The 26,262-nt window shown below is 51.2% G+C and overlaps 2 protein-coding genes across 2 annotated transcripts in view; one reads left to right on the top strand and one right to left on the bottom strand.

Moving 5' to 3' along the window:
• The window catches only part of LOC130110698 (uncharacterized), a 39,971-nt gene extending 28,745 nt beyond the window's left edge, over positions 1-11,226 (top strand). The window contains exons 7-11 of the mRNA XM_056277876.1: positions 4,936-5,195; positions 5,274-5,396; positions 9,059-9,242; positions 9,459-9,485; positions 10,933-11,226. Coding sequence (XP_056133851.1) covers positions 4,936-5,195; positions 5,274-5,396; positions 9,059-9,242; positions 9,459-9,485; positions 10,933-11,186 — 848 coding nt within the window. The 3' untranslated portion in view covers positions 11,187-11,226. The remainder of the gene's footprint in view (positions 1-4,935; positions 5,196-5,273; positions 5,397-9,058; positions 9,243-9,458; positions 9,486-10,932) is intronic.
• A 3,994-nt stretch (positions 11,227-15,220) lies between these two features.
• grin3bb (glutamate receptor, ionotropic, N-methyl-D-aspartate 3Bb) overlaps positions 15,221-26,262 on the bottom strand; it is a 142,568-nt gene continuing 131,526 nt past the window's right edge. Inside the window, exons 7-9 of the mRNA XM_056276942.1 lie at positions 24,753-24,917; positions 22,118-22,185; positions 15,221-15,845 (exon numbers count right to left, since the gene is read on the bottom strand). Coding sequence (XP_056132917.1) covers positions 15,221-15,845; positions 22,118-22,185; positions 24,753-24,917 — 858 coding nt within the window. The remainder of the gene's footprint in view (positions 15,846-22,117; positions 22,186-24,752; positions 24,918-26,262) is intronic.

The following is a 26,262-nucleotide window of genomic DNA, read 5'->3' as shown; positions in this document are numbered from 1 at the left end:
GGAGTGAGAGGATCTGATAGAAAGACACCGTCCAAGCTAGGAAGCTGCTGTTAGGCAGGCTGAAGGACAGGTGGAGGAGTACCGTGTTGTGGTTAAACCAGCAGGAGTGAGAGGATCTGATAGAAAGACACCGTCCAAGCTAGGAAGCTGCTGTTAGGCAGGCTGAAGGACAGGTGGAGGAAGGACGAGTACCGTGTTGTGGTTAAACCAGCAGGAGTGAGAGGATCTGATAGAAAGACACCGTCCAAGCTAGGAAGCTGCTGTTAGGCAGGCTGAAGGACAGGTGGAGGAAGGAGGAGTACCGTGTTGTGGTTAAACCAGCAGGAGTGAGAGGATCTGATAGAAAGACACCGTCCAAGCTAGGAAGCTGCTGTTAGGCAGGCTGAAGGACAGGTGGAGGAAGGAGGAGTACCGTGTTGTGGTTAAACCAGCAGGAGTGAGAGGATCTGATAGAAAGACACCGTCCAAGCTAGGAAGCTGCTGTTAGGCAGGCTGAAGGACAGGTGGAGGAAGGAGGAGTACCGTGTTGTGGTTAAACCAGCAGGAGTGAGAGGATCTGATAGAAAGACACCGTCCAAGCTAGGAAGCTGCTGTTAGGCAGGCTGAAGGACAGGTGGAGGAAGGACGAGTACCGTGTTGTGGTTAAACCAGCAGGAGTGAGAGGATCTGATAGAAAGACACCGTCCAAGCTAGGAAGCTGCTGTTAGGCAGGCTGAAGGACAGGTGGAGGAGTACCGTGTTGTGGTTAAACCAGCAGGAGTGAGAGGATCTGATAGAAAGACACCGTCCAAGCTAGGAAGCTGCTGTTAGGCAGGCTGAAGGACAGGTGGAGGAAGGAGGAGTACCGTGTTGTGGTTAAACCAGCAGGAGTGAGAGGATCTGATAGAAAGACACCGTCCAAGCTAGGAAGCTGCTGTTAGGCAGGCTGAAGGACAGGTGGAGGAAGGAGGAGTACCGTGTTGTGGTTAAACCAGCAGGAGTGAGAGGATCTGATAGAAAGACACCGTCCAAGCTAGGAAGCTGCTGTTAGGCAGGCTGAAGGACAGGTGGAGGAAGGACGAGTACCGTGTTGTGGTTAAACCAGCAGGAGTGAGAGGATCTGATAGAAAGACACCGTCCAAGCTAGGAAGCTGCTGTTAGGCAGGCTGAAGGACAGGTGGAGGAAGGAGGAGTACCGTGTTGTGGTTAAACCAGCAGGAGTGAGAGGATCTGATAGAAAGACACCGTCCAAGCTAGGAAGCTGCTGTTAGGCAGGCTGAAGGACAGGTGGAGGAGTACCGTGTTGTGGTTAAACCAGCAGGAGTGAGAGGATCTGATAGAAAGACACCGTCCAAGCTAGGAAGCTGCTGTTAGGCAGGCTGAAGGACAGGTGGAGGAAGGACGAGTACCGTGTTGTGGTTAAACCAGCAGGAGTGAGAGGATCTGATAGAAAGACACCGTCCAAGCTAGGAAGCTGCTGTTAGGCAGGCTGAAGGACAGGTGGAGGAAGGAGGAGTACCGTGTTGTGGTTAAACCAGCAGGAGTGAGAGGATCTGATAGAAAGACACCGTCCAAGCTAGGAAGCTGCTGTTAGGCAGGCTGAAGGACAGGTGGAGGAAGGAGGAGTACCGTGTTGTGGTTAAACCAGCAGGAGTGAGAGGATCTGATAGAAAGACACCGTCCAAGCTAGGAAGCTGCTGTTAGGCAGGCTGAAGGACAGGTGGAGGAAGGAGGAGTACCGTGTTGTGGTTAAACCAGCAGGAGTGAGAGGATCTGATAGAAAGACACCGTCCAAGCTAGGAAGCTGCTGTTAGGCAGGCTGAAGGACAGGTGGAGGAAGGACGAGTACCGTGTTGTGGTTAAACCAGCAGGAGTGAGAGGATCTGATAGAAAGACACCGTCCAAGCTAGGAAGCTGCTGTTAGGCAGGCTGAAGGACAGGTGGAGGAGTACCGTGTTGTGGTTAAACCAGCAGGAGTGAGAGGATCTGATAGAAAGACACCGTCCAAGCTAGGAAGCTGCTGTTAGGCAGGCTGAAGGACAGGTGGAGGAAGGAGGAGTACCGTGTTGTGGTTAAACCAGCAGGAGTGAGAGGATCTGATAGAAAGACACCGTCCAAGCTAGGAAGCTGCTGTTAGGCAGGCTGAAGGACAGGTGGAGGAAGGAGGAGTACCGTGTTGTGGTTAAACCAGCAGGAGTGAGAGGATCTGATAGAAAGACACCGTCCAAGCTAGGAAGCTGCTGTTAGGCAGGCTGAAGGACAGGTGGAGGAAGGACGAGTACCGTGTTGTGGTTAAACCAGCAGGAGTGAGAGGACATGTCAGCCGGCGGCGGATTTGATAGAAAGACACCGTCCAAGCTAGGAAGCTGCTGTTAGGCATGCTGAAGGACAGGTGGAGGAAGGAGGAGTACCGTGTTGTGGTTAAACCAGCAGGAGTGAGAGGACATGTCAGCCGGCGGCGGATTTGATAGAAAGACACCGTCCAAGCTAGGAAGCTGCTGTTAGGCATGCTGAAGGACAGGTGGAGGAAGGAGGAGTACCGTGTTGTGGTTAAACCAGCAGGAGTGAGAGGATCTGATAGAAAGACACCGTCCAAGCTAGGAAGCTGCTGTTAGGCATGCTGAAGGACAGGTGGAGGAAGGAGGAGTACCGTGTTGTGGTTAAACCAGCAGGAGTGAGAGGATCTGATAGAAAGACACCGTCCAAGCTAGGAAGCTGCTGTTAGGCAGGCTGAAGGACAGGTGGAGGAAGGAGGAGTACCGTGTTGTGGTTAAACCAGCAGGAGTGAGAGGACATGTCAGCCGGCGGCGGATTTGATAGAAAGACACCGTCCAAGCTAGGAAGCTGCTGTTAGGCATGCTGAAGGACAGGTGGAGGAAGGAGGAGTACCGTGTTGTGTTTAAGCCAGCAGGAGTGAGTGGACATGTCCGCCGGCAGCAGGTTTGATAGGAAGCTGCTGTTAGGGATGCTGAAGGACAGGTGGAGGAAGGAGGAGTACCGTGGTGTTGGTTAAACCAGCAGGAGTGAGTGGACATGTCAGCCGGCAGCAGGTTTGATAGGAAGCTGCTGTTAGGCATGCTGAAGGACAGGTGGAGGAAGGGGGAGTACCGTGTTGTTGTTTAAAGACGGTTCAGTAAAGGCTAGAGACAGAGACAGAGACAGGGGGAGTATACCAGTAGCTATACAGACAGGCGGCAAGTCAAAGGGAAAGCCTGAATGCTGGACCCCTACAGTGAGGGGGTCCGGGGTCTCTGTTATGCTGTGGGGGGATTTCCCTGCCATGGTTTGGGTCCACTTGTCCCCTTAGAGGGGAAGGGTCACTGCAGATCAATATGAAGTTATTCTGAGTGACCACCTACATCTTATGATGAAACATCTCCGTCCTGATGGAAGTGGTCTCCTCAGCATGACGATGCCCCCACCCACAGGGCACGAGGGGGGCTGAAGGGTTTGATGAGGATGAAGATGGGGTAAATCCTGTGCTGTGGCCTTCACAGTCGCCACATCTCAACCCAACTGAACACACATGGGAGATGTTGAGCCGAGTGTTGGATGGCACTCTCCACCTCCATCATCAACACGGCAAAGGAGGGAACATCTTCTGGAAGATGGCGTCTGTCCCTCGGGAGATGTTGAGCCGAGTGTTGGATGGCGCTCTCCACCTCCATCATCAACACAGCAAAGGAGGGAACATCTTCTGGAAGATGGCGTCTGTCCCTCGGGAGATGTTGAGCCGAGTGTTGGATGGCACTCTCCACCTCTATCATCAACACAGCAAAGGAGGGAACATCTTCTGGAAGATGGCGTCTGTCCCTCGGGAGATGTTGAGCCGAGTGTTGGATGGCGCTCTCCACCTCCATCATCAACACGGCAAAGGAGGGAACATCTTCTGGAAGATGGCGTCTGTCCCTCGGGAGATGTTGAGCCGAGTGTTGGATGGCGCTCTCCACCTCCATCATCAACACAGCAAAGGAGGGAACATCTTCTGGAAGATGGCGTCTGTCCCTCGGGAGATGTTGAGCCGAGTGTTGGATGGCGCTCTCCACCTCCATCATCAACACAGCAAAGGAGGGAACATCTTCTGGAAGATGGCGTCTGTCCCTCGGGAGATGTTGAGCCGAGTGTTGGATGGCGCTCTCCACCTCCATCATCAACACAGCAAAGGAGGGAACATCTTCTGGAAGATGGCGTCTGTCCCTCGGGAGATGTTGAGCCGAGTGTTGGATGGCGCTCTCCACCTCCATCATCAACACGGCAAAGGAGGGAACATCTTCTGGAAGATGGCGTCTGTCCCTCGGGAGATGTTGAGCCGAGTGTTGGATGGCGCTCTCCACCTCCATCATCAACACGGCAAAGGAGGGAACATCTTCTGGAAGATGGCGTCTGTCCCTCGGGAGATGTTGAGCCGAGTGTTGGATGGCGCTCTCCACCTCCATCATCAACACGGCAAAGGAGGGAACATCTTCTGGAAGATGGCGTCTGTCCCTCCGGGACAGTTCAGAGACTTGTAGAATCTATGATGAGGAGCACTGAAGATGTTCTGGAGGCTCGTGGTGGACCAATACCTCACTAAGATGCTTGCTGTTGGCTTTTCCTTTACTCCGTCACCCATCTGTACGTAGTGTCGAGGCTGTGACCACGCCTTAGTCCGACACTCCATCACATTCCCTCTTCATCACTCCACTGCCCTACAGCGCACAACCTGACACATCTACAAGAAGCCACTGACGTGTGTTTATCAGATGAGGTCACGCCTCATGTCTGCTACCTGCCAGTATCTTTCCCCACCTGTCAGTCCTCCACCTGGAACCCAGCAGCAGCAGCAGCAGCACCCCTGATTCTGAATCAGGGGTGCTGCTGCTGGAAGCCGAGCTGGAGGAACCTGTGGCACAGCGCTCACGGTTTACTTTGAGAAGCGTTTCCTTTTTCTTAAAGCCATGTTCATCTCTGTTTCAGATGACAGCCATGACGCTCTGTCTGTGGCCCACGTGACGGAGAACAAGGTGGAGTTCATCCAGCCTAACAGGATGACGGACAAGTATGTGGTCATCAACATCTCTGGGTTTTCTGGCTTCGGTCTGGTCACAGAGACCGGCCCGGCCGCCGAGACTCCCATTAACGGAATAGTTCTGCTGTTCTACGAAGCGTGCGCTGACCCGGACCTCTACGCTTCCCTCTACGTCTTACTGCTTCCCAGGAACGCTATTATTCCTCAGGTGGGAAGGCCGTCTTCTGGAATTCATCCCATGTGTCTTTTCCTTTTGGTTACATCTTAAAAGTTTCCTTGTTTCTAGGTGATAAAAGAGTGGAACAGGAGAAATGGAACGGTGTACATCGAAGCACTTCCTGACTGTGAGCTGGTCCCAAATCAGACCTACAAGCTGTATGCAAGTCCTGTCCAGAACATCCAACCTGAGGTCAGCTGATCTCAAGTCTGCTTTATGTCGCTATGGACACAAAAAACACTTGGTCATTACCCATCACTTCAGAATATTGATTATTCCATCATAACACGTCAGTAGGAAAGGTTGAAATCATAACTGGAGGCTTTTCTTTTCTTGGTCAGTTTACATCCTTATTGGTCGGTTCTTTTCACAAGGAATAATAATAATAGTAATAATAATCATAATAATAGTAATACATCTTATATGGCACTTTTCTAACGCTCAAAGTGGCTTTACAATAAACGGGGAGAAACAAGACAACAGATAAACACAACACAGACATACAGGGGTGGATGGGAAGGGGGGGCAGACATACATACAGGGGTGGATGGGAAGGGGGGCAGACATACATACAGGGGTGGATGGAAAGGGGGGCAGACATACATACAGGGGTGGATGGGAAGGGGGGGCAGACATACATACAGGGGTGGATGGGAAGGGGGGCAGACATACATACAGGGGTGGATGGGAAGGGGGGGCAGACATACATACAGGGGTGGATGGAAAGGGGGGCAGGCAGACATACATACAGGGGTGGATGGGAAGGGGGGCAGACATGCATACAGGGGTGGATGGAAAGGGGGGGCAGACATACATACAGGGGTGGATGGAAAGGGGGGCAGGCAGACATACAGGGGTGGATGGGAAGGGGGGCAGACATACATACAGGGGTGGATGGAAAGGGGGGCAGGCAGACATACAGGGGTGGATGGGAAGGGGGGGCAGACATACATACAGGGGTGGATGGGAAGGGGGCAGACATACATACAGGGGTGGATGGGAAGGGGGGCAGACATACATACAGGGGTGGATGGGAAGGGGGGGCAGGCAGACATACAGGGGTGGATGGGAAGGGGGGGCAGACATACATACAGGGGTGGATGGGAAGGGGGGGCAGGCAGACATACAGGGGTGGATGGGAAGGGGGGGCAGGCAGACATACAGGGGTGGATGGGAAGGGGGGGCAGACACATACAGGGGTGGATGGGAAGGGGGGCAGGCAGACATACAGGGGTGGATGGAAAGGGGGGCAGGCAGACATACAGGGGTGGATGGAAAGGGGGGCAGACATACATACAGGGGTGGATGGAAAGGGGGGCAGACATACATACAGGGGTGGATGGGAAGGGGGGGCAGACAGACATACAGGGGTGGATGGAAAGGGGGGGGAAGACATACATACAGGGGTGGATGGAAAGGGGGGCAGACACATACAGGGGTGGATGGGAAGGGGGGCAGGCAGACATACAGGGGTGGATGGAAAGGGGGGCAGGCAGACATACAGGGGTGGATGGAAAGGGGGGCAGACATACATACAGGGGTGGATGGGAAGGGGGGGCAGACAGACATACAGGGGTGGATGGAAAGGGGGGGGAAGACATACATACAGGGGTGGATGGGAAGGGGGGGCAGACATACAGGGGTGGATGGGAAGGGGGGGCAGACATACATACAGGGGTGGATGGGAAGGGGGACAGACATACATACAGGGGTGGATGGAAAGGGGGGGCAGACATACATACAGGGGTGGATGGAAAGGGGGGGCAGACAGACATACAGGGGTGGATGGAAAGGGGGGGCAGACAGACATACAGGGGTGGATGGGAAGGGGGGGCAGACAGACATACAGGGGTGGATGGGAAGGGGGGGCAGACATACAGGGGTGGATGGGAAGGGGGGGCAGACATACATAAAGGGGTGGATGGGAAGGGGGGCAGACAGGGGTGGATGGGAAGGGGGGCAGACATACATACAGGGGTGGATGGGAAGGGGGGCAGACAGACATACAGGGGTGGATGGGAAGGGGGGGCAGACATACATACAGGGGTGGATGGAAAGGGGGGGGAAGACATACATACAGGGGTGGATGGGAAGGGGGGGCAGACATACAGGGGTGGATGGGAAGGGGAGCAGACATACATACAGGGGTGGATGGAAAGGGGGGGCAGACATACATACAGGGGTGGATGGGAAGGGGGACAGACATACATACAGGGGTGGATGGAAAGGGGGGCAGACAGACATACATACAGGGGTGGATGGAAAGGGGGGGCAGACAGACATACAGGGGTGGATGGGAAGGGGGGGCAGACATACATACAGGGGTGGATGGGAAGGGGGGGCAGACATACAGGGGTGGATGGGAAGGGGGGCAGACATACATACAGGGGTGGATGGAAAGGGGGGGCAGACATACATACAGGGGTGGATGGGAAGGGGGGCAGACATACATACAGGGGTGGATGGAAAGGGGGGGCAGACATACATACAGGGGTGGATGGAAAGGGGGGCAGGCAGACATACAGGGGTGGATGGGAAGGGGGGGCAGACATACATACAGGGGTGGATGGGAAGGGGGGCAGACAGACATACAGGGGTGGATGGGAAGGGGGGCAGACAGACATACAGGGGTGGATGGGAAGGGGGGGCAGACATACATACAGGGGTGGATGGGAAGGGGGGCAGACAGACATACCGGGGTGGAGGGGAAGGGGGGCAGACATACATACAGGGGTGGATGGGAAGGGGGTGGATGGGAAGGGGGGGCAGACATACATACAGGGGTGGATGGGAAGGGGGTGGATGGGAAGGGGGGGCAGACATACATACAGGGGTGGATGGGAAGGGGGCAGACATACAGGGGTGGATGGGAAGGGGGGCAGACATACATACAGGGGTGGATGGGAAGGGGGGCAGACATACAGGGGTGGATGGGAAGGGGGCAGACATACAGGGGTGGATGGGAAGGGGGGCAGACATACAGGGGTGGATGGGAAGGGGGGCAGACATACATACAGGGGTGGATGGGAAGGGGGACAGACACACATACAGGGGTGGATGGGAAGGGGGCAGACATACAGGGGTGGATGGGAAGGGGGGCAGACATACATACAGGGGTGGATGGGAAGGGGGCAGACATACAGGGGTGGATGGGAAGGGGGGCAGACACACATACAGGGGTGGATGGGAAGGGGGGGCAGACATACAGGGGTGGATGGGAAGGGGGGCTATGAGAGGGAGGAGCAGCAGCCACACATGACACCAGCAGTATCTCCCACATAAACGCAGACAAGAGGGCAAGAAAAACAAAACAAAACAGCACTGTGGACGTTGATGTTGTGTAGGGTTTTACTCACATAGCCTACACCTCTCCCGAGGTATCCACTAGGTGGCACTATTTAACCCATAGCTGGGGGTGGTTCGTGGTCACCAGGGACTATCTACACACCGGTGGGCCTACGTACCACACGTCTAGGGGCCAGACCTCCTCCGAGTCCCTTGTAGTTCAGCCAGGGTCCAAGGTGTACCCAGTTACCGTGTGTCGCCACGAGGAGGCGCTACATAGGCCTTGCTTTTGGAGAGGCTATGTACTGGCAGGGAGAGACTTACGTGCTCGGCTCTGCTGTTCGTATTTCTGCTAGCCAGCGGTGAAGGTTGAGAGTGAGACGTGGCAGACACACAACACCACACCGACACACTAGCCGCAGGAAAGACGTCTGGTGGTAGAAATAAACTCCTGCGTTGTTCTGTGGCAGTATCGGACTCTTGGTTTTGGGAGTTTATCACATATAGAAACACAACAGAAAACTAAGGAGCAAGGAGGTGTTTGTCTTGACAATTCTCTTTTTTCCCAGAAAGCAAAATTCATCAATTTTGAAGAGTATGACAACTACACAGCATCATTCGAGGTCCAGCTTGCAATAGATGCAAAGAAAGTGGAGTTGGTGTTAAAAAACCAGGCCCACCCACCCTGGCTGACCCGCTGGCTGTTTGGCCCATACGAGTCTGAGGTCTGGAGCAGAGTCATCAAATTTAAAGGTATACGTTGAAAAGTAGATGAATAGAAGAAAGCAGCGGAGATCTCAGACTTCAGTTGTAGTTCTCCTCGATGAGCAGCGGTCCAGTCATGTCTTCAGGAGTTCTTGTTAAACTAGTGATGCAGACTAGAGCGAGGAGAGCTGTCAGAGTTCATGATCTATTAAGACTGGATTCAGCACATCACATTAATCACATTTCCCTTTTCCTGTTCCACAGGAGCTCCTCCGCCGTACGTCATAGAAGGTAATCATCTGCAAAGATTCACACATTCATTCATTTCCTTGGGCCTGGACATCCTGACACGCTGCGAAGAGCGTCAAGTCCAACTAACACGCTGGTTTGGATTTGGGTTGGGGTGAAGATAAGCATTGGGATTAGGTCTGGGTTCCTCTGGGTGCTGCTGCTGCTCTCCGGACATGTTCACAGTAAAGTGTTGCACGACTCGAGCAGCGTCGAGAGAGTTGGCTGTGAGGGGGGTTATTAATGCTGGAGGCTGATCTGCTCATCAAACACCATATTCACCACAATTTAACACATTCAAAATAAAGATGAATCAAATGAAATAATGAAGATGGAGTGTGTCTTAAACCACAGCTTCTTGGCCTGGGCGAGAACAGACAAGCAGATAGATGGTCCTTAAATACGTATTCCTCTGACATACCTGCAGAAAATGGTCACCTCATTTAAGTGACAGGAGGTCACTTTTGGATTTCAGACACATCTTTGATGTCAACTGTCACAAAGACGACCAAAGGGCCTTTTTGCCATTTATTTCCAAGCTGTAGTGTAAAACTATCAGCAGAGATCAGTTGAGATGAGGCAATGTCTATGCTCTGTGTGGCATCAGTCAATCTGCACCTCCAGGAAGGTTTGGTGACAAAATGCCAAGAGATTAAAGAGAACTGATCTGAAAGATTGTTGTGTCATTCTCCCACAGACATCACACGATGACACCTACATCAGTCTGATGACAAGTTTAAACAAGCAAGTGACCTGGAGACATTTGACTGCAGACCGCCGCCTCAGGATAGGAAAGGGATAATGCTCGTTAGCTCCTTCTCCGCCGGTCTCATTTTATTCCAGGCTCATTAACACAGACTTCTGTTGATTTGTCCTTAACATCTTCATATTCCGGGTGGCACAGTGGTTAGCACGGTCGCCTCGCTGCAAGAAGGTCCCGGGTTCGAGCCCCGGGGTAGTCCAACCTTCGGGTGGTCCTCTGTGTGGAGTTTGCATGTGCTCCCCGTGTCTGCGTGGGTTTCCTCCCACAGTCTAGACCTGTAGGTCAGGTGACTCACCGTACTACATTGCCCCTAGGTGTGAATGTTTGTGTGTGTCGGCCCAGTGATGGCCTGGCAGCCTGTCCAGGGTGTCTCCCCGCTCCAGCATACCCGCAACCCTGACAGCAGGATAAGCGGTTCAGATAATGGATGGATGGGTCTTCATATTCCAGTGGAAAGACAGCAAACATGACTGAAAGCCTGCAGTCACTAAACTAGGTGTTGTTTTTCTTGGTATTGTTATTAAGATGGTGTGTAGTTCTTATGGGTTAGCTGCACCTTTCTTACGTGCCTTCCTCCTCTCTGTGAAAAGCTTGTTCAGCTGGGACTGAATGTGTCCATACTGGTAGTCACAGCTGGCATATGGCATCCATCAGTTGTCATTCCTGTTTGTCCTGTGGTTGTTTTAGAGAGTTGTGAGATGAGAGACGTTCTCCTCAACATTCTGAGCGCATTGAAGGAGGACCAACTCCGGATCTTCCAGAAACACCTGAGCCTCCTTGAAGACCCAATCCATGTGTGTGTCCTGGAGACAGCAGACAGGATGACCACGGTGGAGCGGATGGTCCAGAAATACCTGGCCCGAGGAGCCAAGGACATCACCGTGGACATCCTGAAGAAGATGGAATTCATTCAACTCGCCGAGGATCTACAGAGGAGGTGATGGAGCTCAATAAGACCATATCAGCTGCTTTCTGAGGGACTCTTAGAGGAGGTGAAAGTAGAAACTGAATTTCAGCTCTCAGTGCATTAACATGATGTGTGAAACCGGCCACAATGGAAGATGGTACCGAGCACAGGTAGCCCTGGTTGTTATGACGGGTGGGAAACGTGAATCCCATCCGGTCTCTACGTTTAGTCACACTGAAAAAACACCAGAAACGTATTCCTTATTATTCATCTGCCTTCATTCTATTTCTGTGGGACATTTCTCTGGAGACTAACAGAGTATTTTCCTCATTCAAAACTTCAAGTCATTTGTGTCAAACAGAACAGAACCCCAAACCAGAGGAATCAAACCCTCGCTGCTGTACAGGCCACTTTTACATTTTATTTTTCAAAAACATCCCAGTGTTCATGAACAACAGCCATCAGGTGAGAAAGAGACAAACTCTGATAGAAAAACCTGCATCGATCCTTTTTAGAAGGTCAAGAAAGTGAACCTCCTCATGCAGCTTTTACAGGGAAACCACAAAGTCCCTTCAGTCCGTACACATCTGTACAGATTTGTAGAGAATGTGATGTATACATCTGTACAGATTTGTAGAGAATGTGATGTATACATCTGTACACATCTCTACAGATTTGTAGAGAATGTGATGTATACATCTGTACACATCTGTACAGATTTGTAGAGAATGTGATGTATACATCTGTACACATCTCTACAGATTTGTAGAGAATGTGATGTATACATCTGTACAGATTTGTAGAGAATGTGATGTATACATCTGTACACATCTCTACAGATTTGTACAGAATGTGATGGAACACCTGTATTGTATACAAGAAATCATAAAAAGCAAAATAAGTCAAACAAATGGATATAAAATGTATGATTGAAAGTTTTATCTTTCACATCTGATTACATCTAGTTGAGCTGTGTGTACGTGTGTGTATATATATATGTATACACACACCTTTGACCAATAATTGACTCTCACAGTTTTACTGTTTCATTTGTGTTGCTTTGCAATCACTTGAATGAATGAGTGCTGAAGTATGTGGAACATGTAATAAGCAGGATATAACATACAGATATACATTGTCAATCATGTGAACAACAAATCCACACATCTCCGTATGCATCAGATTATTTGTTACATGTTGGAAAAGTAGTAGGAGGAAGTGTACACTTGTTTTTTTATACCCTTCTCACGTACTCTGTTTTGTTTTGGACCCCCCCCCCCCTTTTCCCCAATTGTATCCGGCCAATTACCCCACTCTTCTGCGCCGTCCCGGTCTCTGCTCCACCCCCTCTGCTGATCTGGGGAGGGCTGCAGACTACCACGGGTCTCCTCCATACATGTGGAGTCACCAGCCGCTTCTTTTCACCTGACAGTGAGGAGTTTCACCAGGGGGACGCAGCGCGTGGGAGGATCACGCTATTCCCCCCAGTTCCCCCTCCCCCCCAAACAGGCGCCTTGACCAACCAGAGGAGGTGCTAGTGCAGCGGCCAGCACACATACCCACATCCGGCTTCCCACCCGCAGACACGGCCAATTGTGTCTGTAGGGACACCCGACCAAGCCGGAGGTAACACGGGGATTCGAACCGCTGACCTTCTCACCTACTCTTAAGTTAATTCAGCTACTGTACACTACAAACTCACTTCCCACTGTACTGTATAGTTCACATTCAATGCAAGTTGTGCTGCACAATACAAACTCAGAGGAAAAAGAAAAACATGCTGATGTCACGTAGCGAGAATAAACATGTCACTGCTACGCACAACCACATATCCTCAGCGTCATGGAAAGAAACAGCAATTTCTTATGGTATTTCAATTTTTCTAATTATTACTGATTATGAATAAAGATTTGTTGAAAACTGGCACTCTTGTCTTTATAAATACTGTGATGTGCTCCATAGAGAGGGGTTTCTCACAAACCCCAATTCCAATGAAGTTGGGACGTTGTGTAAAACATAAATAAAATCAGAACACAATGATTTGCAAATCCTTTTCCACCTATACTCAGTTGAATACACTACAAAGACAAGATATTTAATGTTCACACTGATAAACTTTATTGTTTTTTGCAACTATTCACTCATGTTGAATTTGATGCCTGCAGCAACACGTCCCAAAGAAGCTGGGACAGGGGCATGTTCACCATTGTGTTACACCACCTTTCCTTTTAACAACACTCAGTAAGCGTTTGGGAACTGAGGACACTACTTGTTGAAGCTTTGTAGGTGGAATTCTTTCCCATTCTTGCTTGATGTACGACTTCAGTTGCTCAACAGTCCGGGGTCTCCATTGTCGTATTTTGTGCTTCATAATGCACCACACATGTTCAATGGGAGACAGGTCTGGACTGCAGGCAGGCCAGTCCAGTACCTGCACTCTTTTACTACGAAGCCCCGCTGGTGTAACACGTGCAGAATGTGGCTTGGCATTGTCTTGCTGAAATAAGCAGGGACGTCCCTGAAGAAGACGTCGCTTGGATGGCAGCATATGTTGCTCCAAAACCTGTATGTACCTTTCAGCATTAATGGTGCCTTCACAGATGTGCAAGTTACCCATGATGCCATGGGCACTAACACCCCCCCATACCATCACAGATGCTGGCTTTTGAACTTTGCTCTGATAACAGTCTGGATGATCCTTTTCCTCTTTAGCCCGGAGGACACCACGTCCATGATGTCCAAAAACAATGTGAAATGTGGACTGGTCAGACCACAGCACACTTGTCCACTTTGGGTCAGTCCATCTCAGATGAGCTCGGCCCAGAGAAGCCGGCGGGCGGTGTTTCTGGGTGGTGTTGATATCTGGCTTTGCATGGTAGAGTTTTAACTTGCACTTGTAGATGTAGCGACCAACTGTGTTAACTGACCATGGTTTTCCCAAGTGCTCCTGAGCCCACGTGGTCATATCCTTTACACAATGATGTCGGTTTTTAATGCAGTGCCGCCTGAGGGGTCGAAGGTCACGGCCATTCAATGGTGGTTTTGGGCCTTGCCTCTTACATGCAGAGATTTCTCCGGATTCTCTGAATCTTGTGATGATATTATGGACTGGAGGTGATGAAATCCCTAAATTCCTTGCAGTTGTACGTTGAGAAACGCTGTTCTTAAACTGTTGGACTATTTGCTCACGCAGTTGTTCACAAAGTGGTGAACCTCGCCCCATCCTTGCTTGTGAACGACTGAGCCTTTCGGGGATGCTGCTTTTATACCCAATCATGACACTCCCCTGTTTCCAGTTAAACTGTTCACCTGTGGAATGTTCCACACAGGTGTTTTTTGAGCATTCCTCAACTTTCCCAGTCTTTGTTGCCCCTGTCCCAGCTTCTTTGGAACGTGATGAGGGAATATTAACAAAAAAACAATAAACTTTATCTGTTTGAACATTAATTATCTTGTCTTTGTAGTGTATTCAACTGAATATAGGTCGAAAAGGATTTGCAAATCATTGTATTCTGTTTTTATTCACGTTTTACACAACGTCCCAACTTCATTGGAATTGGGGTTTGTATATTTCTTGATATGTGGGGGCTTTCTTGCATCACTCTCTCTGCAGATCGACTTAACCATCAATAAAAGTGTGATCTGAAGGTACTCTGAGATAAACAGAGTCACCCTGAAGTGTGTGGGTGGACTGGCTTCATAAGAACAAGAGTAAAACTGGCCATCAGTCCATCTTGACCTGTTGAAGCGCTGCAGGTAGATGTGTCCACATACACAAGTTGAGGAATGAGAGGTGAGACTCGAGCAGACCACATCTGCTCTTGGTCTGGTTTTACCAACACAGTGGAAGTCAGGCTCACAGACGGCCGGTCTGGCTGAAGGACGATGACGCAACGGTGAGATTTAGAAACCTTATGTTTTGTTATCAGCTCGTAAAGAAGATCTACAGGCCTGAGGTCAAAACATACACAGACCTGCAGAGGTCCACCGTCCTCGCTGGTCTTCATGCCGTTGTGTGGAGGACTGAGCCACCATGCTGCTGCGTTCAGACTCCTCATGAGGAGAACATCACCTCCTCTCATTGGCGTGTCTGCTGGGGAGGAGGCGGACTTTGGACAAGCCTTTGACTGGCGGGTCCGTCATGGTGGTTGCACAGCGAGTGTTTGGGGGGAAGGGAGTGGGGGGGTTTCCTGCCACCGTGGGAATCGGACGGGACAGATTTGCTGCTACTGCAGCAAAAGGAGTTGCCTTTTCTTTGGCCAGAGTAGTCTGGATCTCAGCCCTTCTGGCCAGAGCTGTCCTCAGCTGGTCTCTGATCTCCTCGATCTTCTCCTGAAGCTCCTGCAGTTCTCCTGCAGTGGGAGGAACTGCGAGAGAAGAGGGTGAGGGGCAGGCAGGCGGAGGTGTGGTGGTCGAGGTGGGAGCAGAGGGTCCGCCGTTCTCACATAAACAAGTGTCTGGCCCCGCCCTCAACCCCACTAACCCCTCTCTTGCTGTGGCTCCTCCCCTGCCTCCCTGGGAGGTGGAGCCACAGGCGTGGGTGAGGAGACATCGGGTGTTGAGTGTCTCCAAGTTGAAGTGGACGTGTTTGTTGTTGTCCTTCCCGTCCTCCATGTTGCTCTTATTGTTCCACTTGGCTGAGGTACCAGGGAGAGGAGGGTGAGGGGGGCTCTGAGACTTCTGCAGGTTGCAGCTGGAAGGAAAGGCAGAGTCACATCACAGTAGGTCACATGACGAGCTCATGATGCTCACATGACACATAGCAATGTTTTCTGTATGAACTGTGGGCCAGCGGAGGTGCAAAAAGCAGAAAGTAAAAGTCCCAACCGAGGGTTCACTCCATCCATCCACTAAACCAGCTGACCGGAACCAACAGGAAACTAGTTAATGAAATCAGCTGCTTCACTACATGGATGGAGCAAACACTTTCTGGGCCCGGTTTTTACACCTCTGAGTGCCGGTGACCTTTGCCCTTTTCAACGGAACTAGTAGAGGAAGCAGGCTGGATCCTCTGGACCAATAAGATTAATGTAGGTTCATGAGGAATCTCTCTGTCAACCACTAGGAGTGTGTTGTCTCACCAAGGCCTCCGTGCCTCATCCTGCTGCTGTGACAAATGGTAAAATGCATTAAAATAACAATAATAATAATAATAAAATCATATAGATGACCCTCGGCTCTGCTGTTAAACATATTGGCATTGAGACTGACTGGTGGAAATCCAGTCAAACGAGTCCAAAGGATATCAGAGTGGAAGCTGAAGCGGACTGAAGCAGGTCTGCCGTCTTGCAGTAGAGGACTGTATTGTTCTGTGTGATGGTGTGCATGAGTTCATGTAAGAGGACGCCATTCCATGTTAAACTCATCAACACAAACCCACACCTGGTGAAAGGGATGTCCCTCCTTTCCACCAGGCTGAGTCATGGCACCATGGCTGCAAGTTCACCAAGTACCACCGCCTTAAAGGATTTATACTATGGTCACCGAGAATACTGGTCTCTGATTGGCTGGAGGGTGTGCGTTAAACTGTAAACTCATACACTGTAACCATAGCAACGCACTGAATCAGTAGCGAGTCCAGTTAAAATAAAAAAAATAAAAAACCAGTAAACATTCAAACCTTAGCTTAGCAGCTAACTTCTGTTTCATAACCTTTTAATTCAGAGTCAAACAGAAATAAGTGATGCTGTTGTGTGTCCATGGAATAAGCGGTATAATCCATAAGGTATGTGTTAAAGACCATTTGTCTACCATTATAATGTCCTGTGGACATTGTACTGAATGAATATTATAACAAAAATAAATCACAACACAACTGAAAGTGCAGTGAGTATAAAATAACGAAAACAATGACACTAGGTTGTGTTAACAAGGTCTGACCCGAATGCTTCCAATCCTGCGATCAATGCCGGTGATCAGAATCAGTACTACGGGCATGAAAAACGTGAAAAAGTGTCCACGTCAACACAGCATTCCAGCTCTCGTCTCTTCTACGCCCGACAATACTACAATAATAATTATTATAATACTGCAATAATAATAATAATAATTGTTATAATAATAATACTCCAATAATAACAATACTGTGGCGGACACCTGGGGCTATGCCTCTCACCCAGCAGGACTGTGAGCTGGGGGCGTGGTTTAGGTTCCCGGGCTCTCTGGTGCAGGGTTGTTCCTGCTGTAGTTTGGTTTTTGGAGTTGAGGAATAAACATCAAACTCGCCTTCGTCTGCTGTGTTTTTCCTCATCCTGCCACATTGGTGACCCCGAATTGAACATGTTTGGAGCAGAAGAAGAGTGTGAATCCACTTCGGCCACGCCGCCCCAACTCCCACAGCCGGCCGTTCTCGCCGTGGCTGTGAAGCTCCCAGAGTTCTGGCAGAGCGACCCGGCTTCGTGGTTCCAGCATGTGGAGGCGCTGTTCCACCTGCGTGGAATCTCCACGGACGACTCCAGATACTATCTGGTCGTCGCTGCGCTGGACCAGCAGTCCACACGCCGGGCCATGCAGCAGTTGCGCCCCCCCCCCCCAACACAGTAAATACGTCGCCCTCAAACATCTTCTGCTCCGGAGGTACAGCCTATCTACCGCAGAGAGGGCAGATAGAATCCTCTCCCTATCCGGTTTGGGCGACGGGACGGCTGTGGATCTCATGGACAATATGCGGTCGCTGCTAGGCTCGGACGAAGTTGGCTTCCTTTTCCTGCACGTTTTCCTGCGCCAGCTCCCGTCTCCTGTGGGCGCGGCTTTGGCTAACTCCCCGTGTCTGGCCGCTGGTGACTGCCGAGGTTTGGCTGAGGAGGCCGATTGGGTCCTGCTGGCTACCAGACGGTTCTCTGTGCAGAGTGTGGCATCGGAGCCTCTGCAGCCGACGTCGGAGGACGCGGACCCGGCAGTGGTGGCTGGAGTGACTGCCCGGAGACGGCGCGGGAGAGGCCTCTGTTTCTTCCACCAGCGGTTCGGCGGCAAGGCGAGGCGCTGCGTCCCTCCGTGCACGTTTGAGGCGGCGGGAAACTCCAGGGCCGCGCTCAGTAGCAGCTGTGGGCGCTGGCGGACGTAGTGAGCTGCTCTTCATTAAGGACACGATGTCAGGAAGACGGTTTCTGGTGGACTCAGGCTCGAAAAAGAGCCTACTCTCTCCTGCTAAGACAGACAGGTCGGCCGAAGGCAGCGGCCCACAGTTGAGTGCAGCTAACGGTTCGTCCATTGCGACGTTTGGCACAAGGTTGGTGACTGTTTGCTTCCACGGGCGCCATTTTGAGTGGGACTTTGTAGTTGCCTCCATTACTGTTCCTATTATCGGCGCGGATGTTCTGTGTGCTAATGGTCTGCTGGTTGATGTTGCAAACCGCCGTTTAATTGATGCTGTGTCTTTCGCCACTGTTCCGGTGCGAGACGGGGGAGCCGGGCCGTTAACACATGCTAACTTTTTAGCATTAGGGGATGTTTTTCAGCGCTTGCTGGTGGATTCTCCATCGGTGACTACACCTGTCTTTTCCACCGCGGTTACTAAACACGGGGTACAACATTTCCTTCCCACTCTGGGACCACCAGTTTTGGCGTGCGCGCGGCGCCTCGACCTGGTAAAATGGGCTATAGCTAAGGAGGAGTTCGCCATCATGGAGCGTCTGGGTATAGTGAGGCGTTCCAACAGCCCATGGGCCTCGCCGCTTCACATGGTGCCCAAGGCGGATGGGTCGTGGCGGCCTTGCGGCGACTTTCGCCGCCTGAACAACGTCACCGCCAATGACCGCTAACCCAACCCACACATACAGGACTTTTCCATACGCCTGGCAGGTACCACTATCTTCTCTAAGGTGGACCTGGTGCGCGGCTATCATCAGGTTCCCGTGCGCGCAGAGGACGTGCCCAAGACAGCAGTGATCACCCCGTTTGGGCTTTTTGAGTTCATGCGCATGCCTTTTGGCTTGAAGGGGGCAGCGCAAACCTTTCAGAGGCTGATGGACTCGGTGTTGCGGGACCTTGCTTTCGTGTTCGTTTATCTCGACGACATATTAGTGGCCAGTCCGTCAGCTGAAGAGCAGCTGGCGCACCTGAAACAGGTTTTCCGTCGTCTGGACGAACACGGTCTGATAGTCAACCCGGCCAAGTGTCAGTTTGGACTGCCGGTGATTGACTTCTTGGGTCACCGCATTTTGCCGCAAGGCGCGGTCCTGTTGCCTTCTAAGGTGCAAGCAGTGGCGGAATTTCCCCGCCCAGTCTCTGTTAAGGCATTGCAGGAATTCTTGGGCATGGTGAATTTCTATAACCGTTTCCTCCCTCGCGCTGCCCACCTCCTTCAGCCACTTTACGAAGCCCTGTGGCTTAAGAATGCTAACGACCCTGTCGACTGGACTCCCGAACGGGTCCAGGCCTTTGACGGAGCTAAGTGCGCCCTGGCTAACGCTGCCCTCCTCACCCATCCCACACCCACGGCGTCCATAGTTTTAACAACCGATACGTCTGACATAGCCGTGGGGGCTGTGGTTGAACAGCGTGTGGTGAATGCGTGGCAGCCACTCGCATTTTTTAGCCGCAAACTGCGGGATAGCGAGCGCAAGTATGGCGTTTTTGACCGGGAGTTGCTGGCACTGCACCTTGCAACCCGGCATTTCCGCTTCCTGCTGGAGGGTCGCCCATTCACGGCTTATGTGGATCATAAACCACTGACTTTCGCCATGTCCAAGGTGACTGAGCCGTGGTCTGCTCGTCAGCAGCGCCACCTAGTGGCAACCTCTGAGTTCACAACGGACATTCAGCATGTGGCCGGGAAGTCCAACCCTGTTGCTGATTGTCTGTCGCGTGTGCTTGTGTGTCCTGTGCACCTCGGTGTGGATTTCTCCGCTATGGCTGCCGACCAGCCCAGCGACCCGGACGTCCTTGCCCTTAGGTCAACGCGTACCGGTCTCAAGCTAGAGGACGCTGTGATGCAGGAAGGCAGTCCTGCCCTCCTCTGCGATGTCTCCACCGGCCGTCCCCGCCCCGTTGTTCCAGTGGCCTGGCGCCGTCGAGTTTTCGATTCGATTCACTCCCTCTCGCACCCTGGAGTTCGGGCGTCGGTGAAGTTGGTCGGTTCCAAGTTCGTCTGGCCTGGCCTCCGCAAGGACGTCAAGGGGTGGGCGGCTGCATGTGTGGCGTGCCAGCGCACTAAGGTCCACCAGCACACTAAGTCGCCCCTCGAACCGTTTCCGATCCCGGCCAGACGTTTCGACCACGTGCATGTGGACCTGGTGGGCCCTCTACCTTCTTCACAGGGTTTTACGCACCTGCTCACAATGGTAGATCGGACCACCAGGTGGCCAGAGGCTGTCCCTCTGTCCTCCACAACATCCTCGGATGCTGCACGCGCTTTTCTTTCCTTCTGGGTCGCCCGTTTCAACACTCCGTCAGATATCACCTCAGACAGGGGCCCCCAGTTCGTGTCAGAGCTCTGGTCGGCACTTGCGTGATCCTTGGGTGTGTAGGTACACCGCACTACCGCGTACCACCCTCAGGCTAACGGCTTGTGTGAACGTTTTCACCGGTTGCTCAAGGCAGCGCTGTGCTCTCGGATGGTAACAGGGTGGATCGTTTACCTTGGGTTATGCTCGGGTTGCGTTCGGCTCCTAAGGAGGACCTCGACGCTTCGACCGCTGAGCTGGTGCTCGGTCAGCCGCTCCGCGTCCCTGGGGAATTTTTGCCTGGGAGTTCCGCTCCTCGACCCCGTCCGGCCGTTTATCCTTTTCTGTCCGACAGCACTCGGGTTCCAGGCCCCGTTCACCACTGTTTTCCCGTGGTCGTTCGTGCCTGCGGAGCTCATGTCGGCTCGTTTTGTTTTTGTACGGCATGACGCTCACCGCTCACCCCTCCAACCCCCATACGATGGCCCATTTCGGGTTCTTGAGACGGGTCCTAAGGGTTTTGTGCTGGATATGGGTGGGCGTAGGGAGCGTGTCACGCTTGATAAGCTTAAACCGGCTCACAGGGTGGCAGGTGAAGTTGTGTTTCCGGCCCAGGTTCCCCGTCGGGGTCGTCCTCCTTCCAGGACCCCGGCAGTATCTTCACAGGTTCAGCGTTCTGCTTCTCAGCCGGCTTTGGACTGTGTTTCACCTACTGTTTCAGCTCAGGGACGGCGCAGCCGTTATGGCAGGCTGCTTAAGCCTCCAGTGAGACACTAATTTTCTTTCCAGGAGTCCCTTCTGGGTGTTGGGGGGGGGGGGCTGTGTGGCGGACACTAGGGGCTATGCCTCACCCAGTAGGGCTGTGAGCTGGGGGCGTGGTTTATGTTGGGGGCGTGGTTTACGTTCCCGGGCTCGCTGGTGCAGGGTTGTTCCTGCTGCAGTTTGGTTTTGGAGCTGAGGAATAAACATCAAACTCGCCTTCGTCTCCTGTGTTTTTCCTCAATACTTCAATAATAATTATAATTATAATACTGCAATGATAAAATAATAATAATAATTATAACAATACTGCATTAATAATAATTATAATACTTCAATAATAATAATAATAATAACACTGCAATAATAATAATGATAATACTGCAATAATATTTATAATTATAATACTGCAATAATAATAATAATAATAATAATACAGTAATAATGCTACTACTACTACTAATTAATAATCATAATACTGCCATAATACTTCATAGGATGTGACTTGCAGCTAGTTGTAATTTATCTAATTTGATTATTACACAGTTGTCCCCCGTTGTAACGAAGAGAAGCAAACCTCTGAATACTTCCTGCCGAATATTCGAAGCTAAAAAAAACAACAGGTACTGGGGACAGCAGTCACGTTAACTAAACCACAGGACCAGAGACATGCGGCTTTCTGAGCCCTCAAATAGTTTTCAAATACATGTAGTTTTAGAAAACCTTCCAAGCAGAGTATGTAGAGCTATTACTCCAGTCAGACAGGTGATGGTGGTTTTTATTCCCATTTTGTGTGAAATCTGAAAAGACAGATGTCCTTTACCTTTTCTCTCTCTCCGCTCGCTGTCTCTTCACGTCCTCATAAGTCGCATTGAGAGCTCGGTGGATTTTCTGTCCCACACAACAAGAAAACAACATTAAAAAACAAAATACCCGCACCAAAAACACTTACCAGCAAACACTTTATTTCTGAAATAAGACGTCGACCACTTGGGAAAATACAGCTATTTCATCCAAGTGATGTTTTCTGGAAGGAAGAAAGGCCGCCTTGAGAGTTTGCCTCTGAACTAGTTTCATGTTGAAAACTGAGTGTGTGTCTTTTGTATCAGTGTTAACTTCATCTAAGTGTTGATGTGAAGGCCTCCACAGTTTGCCTCAGTCTGTGCTGTGTTGGGGTGTGATAAGGGTGACCTGTGTTGGGGTGTGGTGAGGGTGACCTGTGTTGGGGTGTGACCTGTGTTAGGGTGTGATAGGGGTGACCTGTGTTGGGGTGTGATGAGGGTGACCTGTGTTGGGGTGTGACCTGTGTTAGGGTGTGATAGGGGTGACCTGTGTTGGGATGTGATGAGGGTGACCTCTGTTGGGGTGTGGTGAGGGTGACCTGTGTTAGGGTGTGATAGGGGTGACCTGTGTTGGGGTGTGATGAGGGTGACCTGTGTTGGGGTGTGATGAGGGTGACCTGTGTTGGGGTGTGATGAGGGTGACCTGTGTTAGGGTGTGATAGGGGTGACCTGTGTTAGGGTGTGATAGGGGTGACCTGTGTTGGGGTGTGATAGGGGTGACCTGTGTTAGGGTGTGATAGGGGTGACCTGTGTTACGGTGTGATAGGTGTGACCTGTGTTAGGGTGTGATAGGGGTGACCTGTGTTGGGGTGTGATGGGGTGACCTGTGTTGGGGTGTGACCTGTGTTAGGGTGTGATAGGGGTGACCTGTGTTACGGTGTGATAGGGGTGACCTGTGTTGGGGTGTGATGAGGGTGACCTGTGTTGGGGTGTGACCTGTGTTAGGGTGTGATAGGGGTGACCTGTGTTACGGTGTGATAGGGGTGACCTGTGTTGGGGTGTGATGGGGTGACCTGTGTTACGGTGTGATAGGGGTGACCTGTGTTGGGGTGTGATAGGTGTGACCTGTGTTAGGGTGTGATGAGGGTGACCTGTGTTATGGTGTGATAGGTGTGACCTGTGTTAGGGTGTGATAGGGGTGACCTGTGTTAGGGTGTGATAGGTGTGACCTGTGTTACGGTGTGATAGGGGTGACCTGTGTTACGGTGTGATAGGTGTGACCTGTGTTAGGGTGTGATAGGGGTGACCTGTGTTAGGGTGTGATAGGTGTGACCTGTGTTAGGGTGTGATAGGGGTGACCTGTGTTACGGTGTGATAGGTGTGACCTGTGTTAGGGTGTGATAGGGGTGACCTGTTTTACGGTGTGATAGGTGTGACCTGTGTTAGGGTGTGATAGGTGTGACCTGTGTTAGGGTGTGATGAGGGTGACCTGTGTTACGGTGTGATAGGTGTGACCTGTGTTAGGGTGTGATAGGGGTGACCTGTGTTAGGGTGTGATAGGGGTGACCCGTGTTGGGGTGTGATAGGGGTGACCTGTGTTGGGGTATGGTAGGGGTGACCTGTGTTGGGGTGTGATAAGGATGACCTGTGTTGGGGTGTGATGAGGGTGACCTGTGTTGGGGTGTGGTAGCGGTGACCTGTGTTGGGGTGTGATTGGAGTGACCCGTGTTGGGATGTGGTATGGGTGACCTGTGTTGGGGTATGGTAGGGGTGACCTGTGTTGGGGTGTGACAGGAGTGACCTGTGTTGGTGTGTGATGAGGGTGACCTGTGTTGGGGTGTGACAGGAGTGACCTGTGTTGGGGTGTGACAGGAGTGACCTGTGTTGGGGTGTGATGAAGGTGACCTGTGTTGGGGTGTGATGAGGGTGATCTGTGTTGGGGTGTGACAGGAGTGACCTGTGTTGGGGTGTGATGAGGGTGACCTGTATTGGGGTGTGATGAGGGTGATCTGTGTTGGGGTGTGACAGGAGTGACCTGTGTTGGGGTGTGATGAGGGTGACCTGTGTTGGGGTGTGATGAGGGTGATCTGTGTTGGGGTGTGACAGGAGTGACCTGTGTTGGGGTGTGATGAGGGTGACCTGTATTGGGGTGTGATGAGGGTGATCTGTGTTGGGGTGTGACAGGAGTGACCTGTGTTGGGGTGTGATGAGGGTGACCTGTGTTGGGGTGTGATGAGGGTGATCTGTGTTGGGGTACGTGGGGATATTTTAGCTCACTGTGTAAAGGCAGTTGAATATAAAAAAGCGTATCCACCTGATGAAGCCCAGCTGGAGTTTAATCCTGTACTGAACCACAGACGACCACAGGACTATTTGTGAGAGTGTTCTCTGCAGGATGTAATCATGAGCATCCCATGATGCACTGGGTCATATGTAAAATAAATGACAGATGTAGCGTCACTGTATTGATCGTAGCTGTTTTGTGTATTTGGATTACAGCCGAACAGTTTCCTGTTCACTTAACATGACGTTATATGGAGAGAAGGAACATCATCATCTCAGGAGGACACAGTTCTGAACCCTGATGGCCACAAACACACCACAGAGAGGTCAAAGGTCAAGTTGTAATAGATCAAGTATCCAAACTAAAAATATCACTTGTCCACAGCCACCCACCTGGCTGGTATGAAGCCAGTACTGGAACCGGCGGCGGCGGCGGATGTGTGGCAGCACCAGCCGGTAGAAGGCGTGTTCTCCGGCCAGCATCAGCAGCGCTCCGGCCACACCGACACACAGCAACACAAAGAGACCCGAAAAATGACGAATCCCCATCTGTAGGGTCTGCAGGGAGGCACAGGACAGTCAGTCACACCGGCCTGTTATACTGAGATAGTCCACCAGGAGGCAGTACTCCTCATCTACTGACTTCTACAACAAAGTCTGTTATACTGAGGATAGTCCACCAGGAGGGAGTAACTCCTCATCTACTGAGGGGCGTCCGGGTAGCGTAGCGGTCTGTTCCGTTGCCTACCAACATGGGGATCGCCAGTTTGAATCCCCATGTTACCTCCGGCTTGGTCGGGCGTCCCTACAGACACAATTGGCCGTGTCTGCGGGTGGGGAGCCGGATGTGAGTATGTGTCCTGGTCGCTGCACTAGCGTCTCCTCTGGTCGGTCAGGGTGTCTGTTCCACTGCCATCCAATTGTTAAATAGTAGATAGTATTCATCTGTTGTCTGCACTTCGCCAGTTTCCTTGGTCTGTATATTTTATATTTTTTTAGATTTTATATTTCATCTACTTCCGTTCCCCTTGCCCACTATGTCCTGTTGTCAATTCTGCCTTGGTGTTTGTATGTTTTGTGTTTGTGTGAGAGTTTTTATACTGGCTGCAAACTCATTTTCCCTGCAAGGGACAATAAAGACACTTTGACCTTGACTTGACTGTTCAGGGGCGAGGGGGGACTGGGGGGAATAGTGGGATCCTCCCAACGCTATGTCCCCCTGGTGAAACACCTCATTGTCAGGTGAAAAGAAGCGGCTGGTGACTCCACATGTATGGGAGGAGGCATGTGGTAGTCTACAGCCCTCCCTGGATCAGCAGAGGGGGTGGAGCAGAGACCGGGACAGCTCGGAAGAGTGGGGTAATCGGCCGAATACAACTGGGGAGAAAAAGGGGGAAAACAGAAAAAAAAAAAAACTCATCTACTGACTTCTACAATAGTGTTATACTGAGGATAGTCCACCAGGGGGCAGTAACTCTTCACCTACTGACTTCTACAATACAGTCAGAATGGGCAGCCAAACCAAAGATAACTGGCTTTTTAAACTGTCAGTGAGGTAATTCATGTATAAGCTAAGTTATGAAATGTACTAGTACTACTACTACTGTTAACCCCTACAACTGATTCTACTACTAATGCTATGAATGCTGATATGCTATCTACTACTAGTGCTACTAAAAACAATACTAATACAACTACTAATACACCGTAATACTGCTAGTTATAGTGTAATATAACCCCTAACGGGAGCAGCCGAAAGTGGTAGTACTAGTAGTAGATAGTGTAATTTAACAAAAAGCCGATAAGAAGGCAAAGTAAAGCTGTAAGAGCAGAGCTACTCTGTATATACACACACACACACACACACACACACACACACACACACACACACACACACACACAC

This window comes from Lampris incognitus, chromosome 3 (assembly GCF_029633865.1).
Source record: "Lampris incognitus isolate fLamInc1 chromosome 3, fLamInc1.hap2, whole genome shotgun sequence".
Classification (NCBI taxonomy): Eukaryota; Metazoa; Chordata; class Actinopteri; order Lampriformes; family Lampridae; genus Lampris; species Lampris incognitus.
Note: the sequence above shows the minus strand (reverse complement) of the source record. Positions and strands in the feature narration are given on the sequence as shown.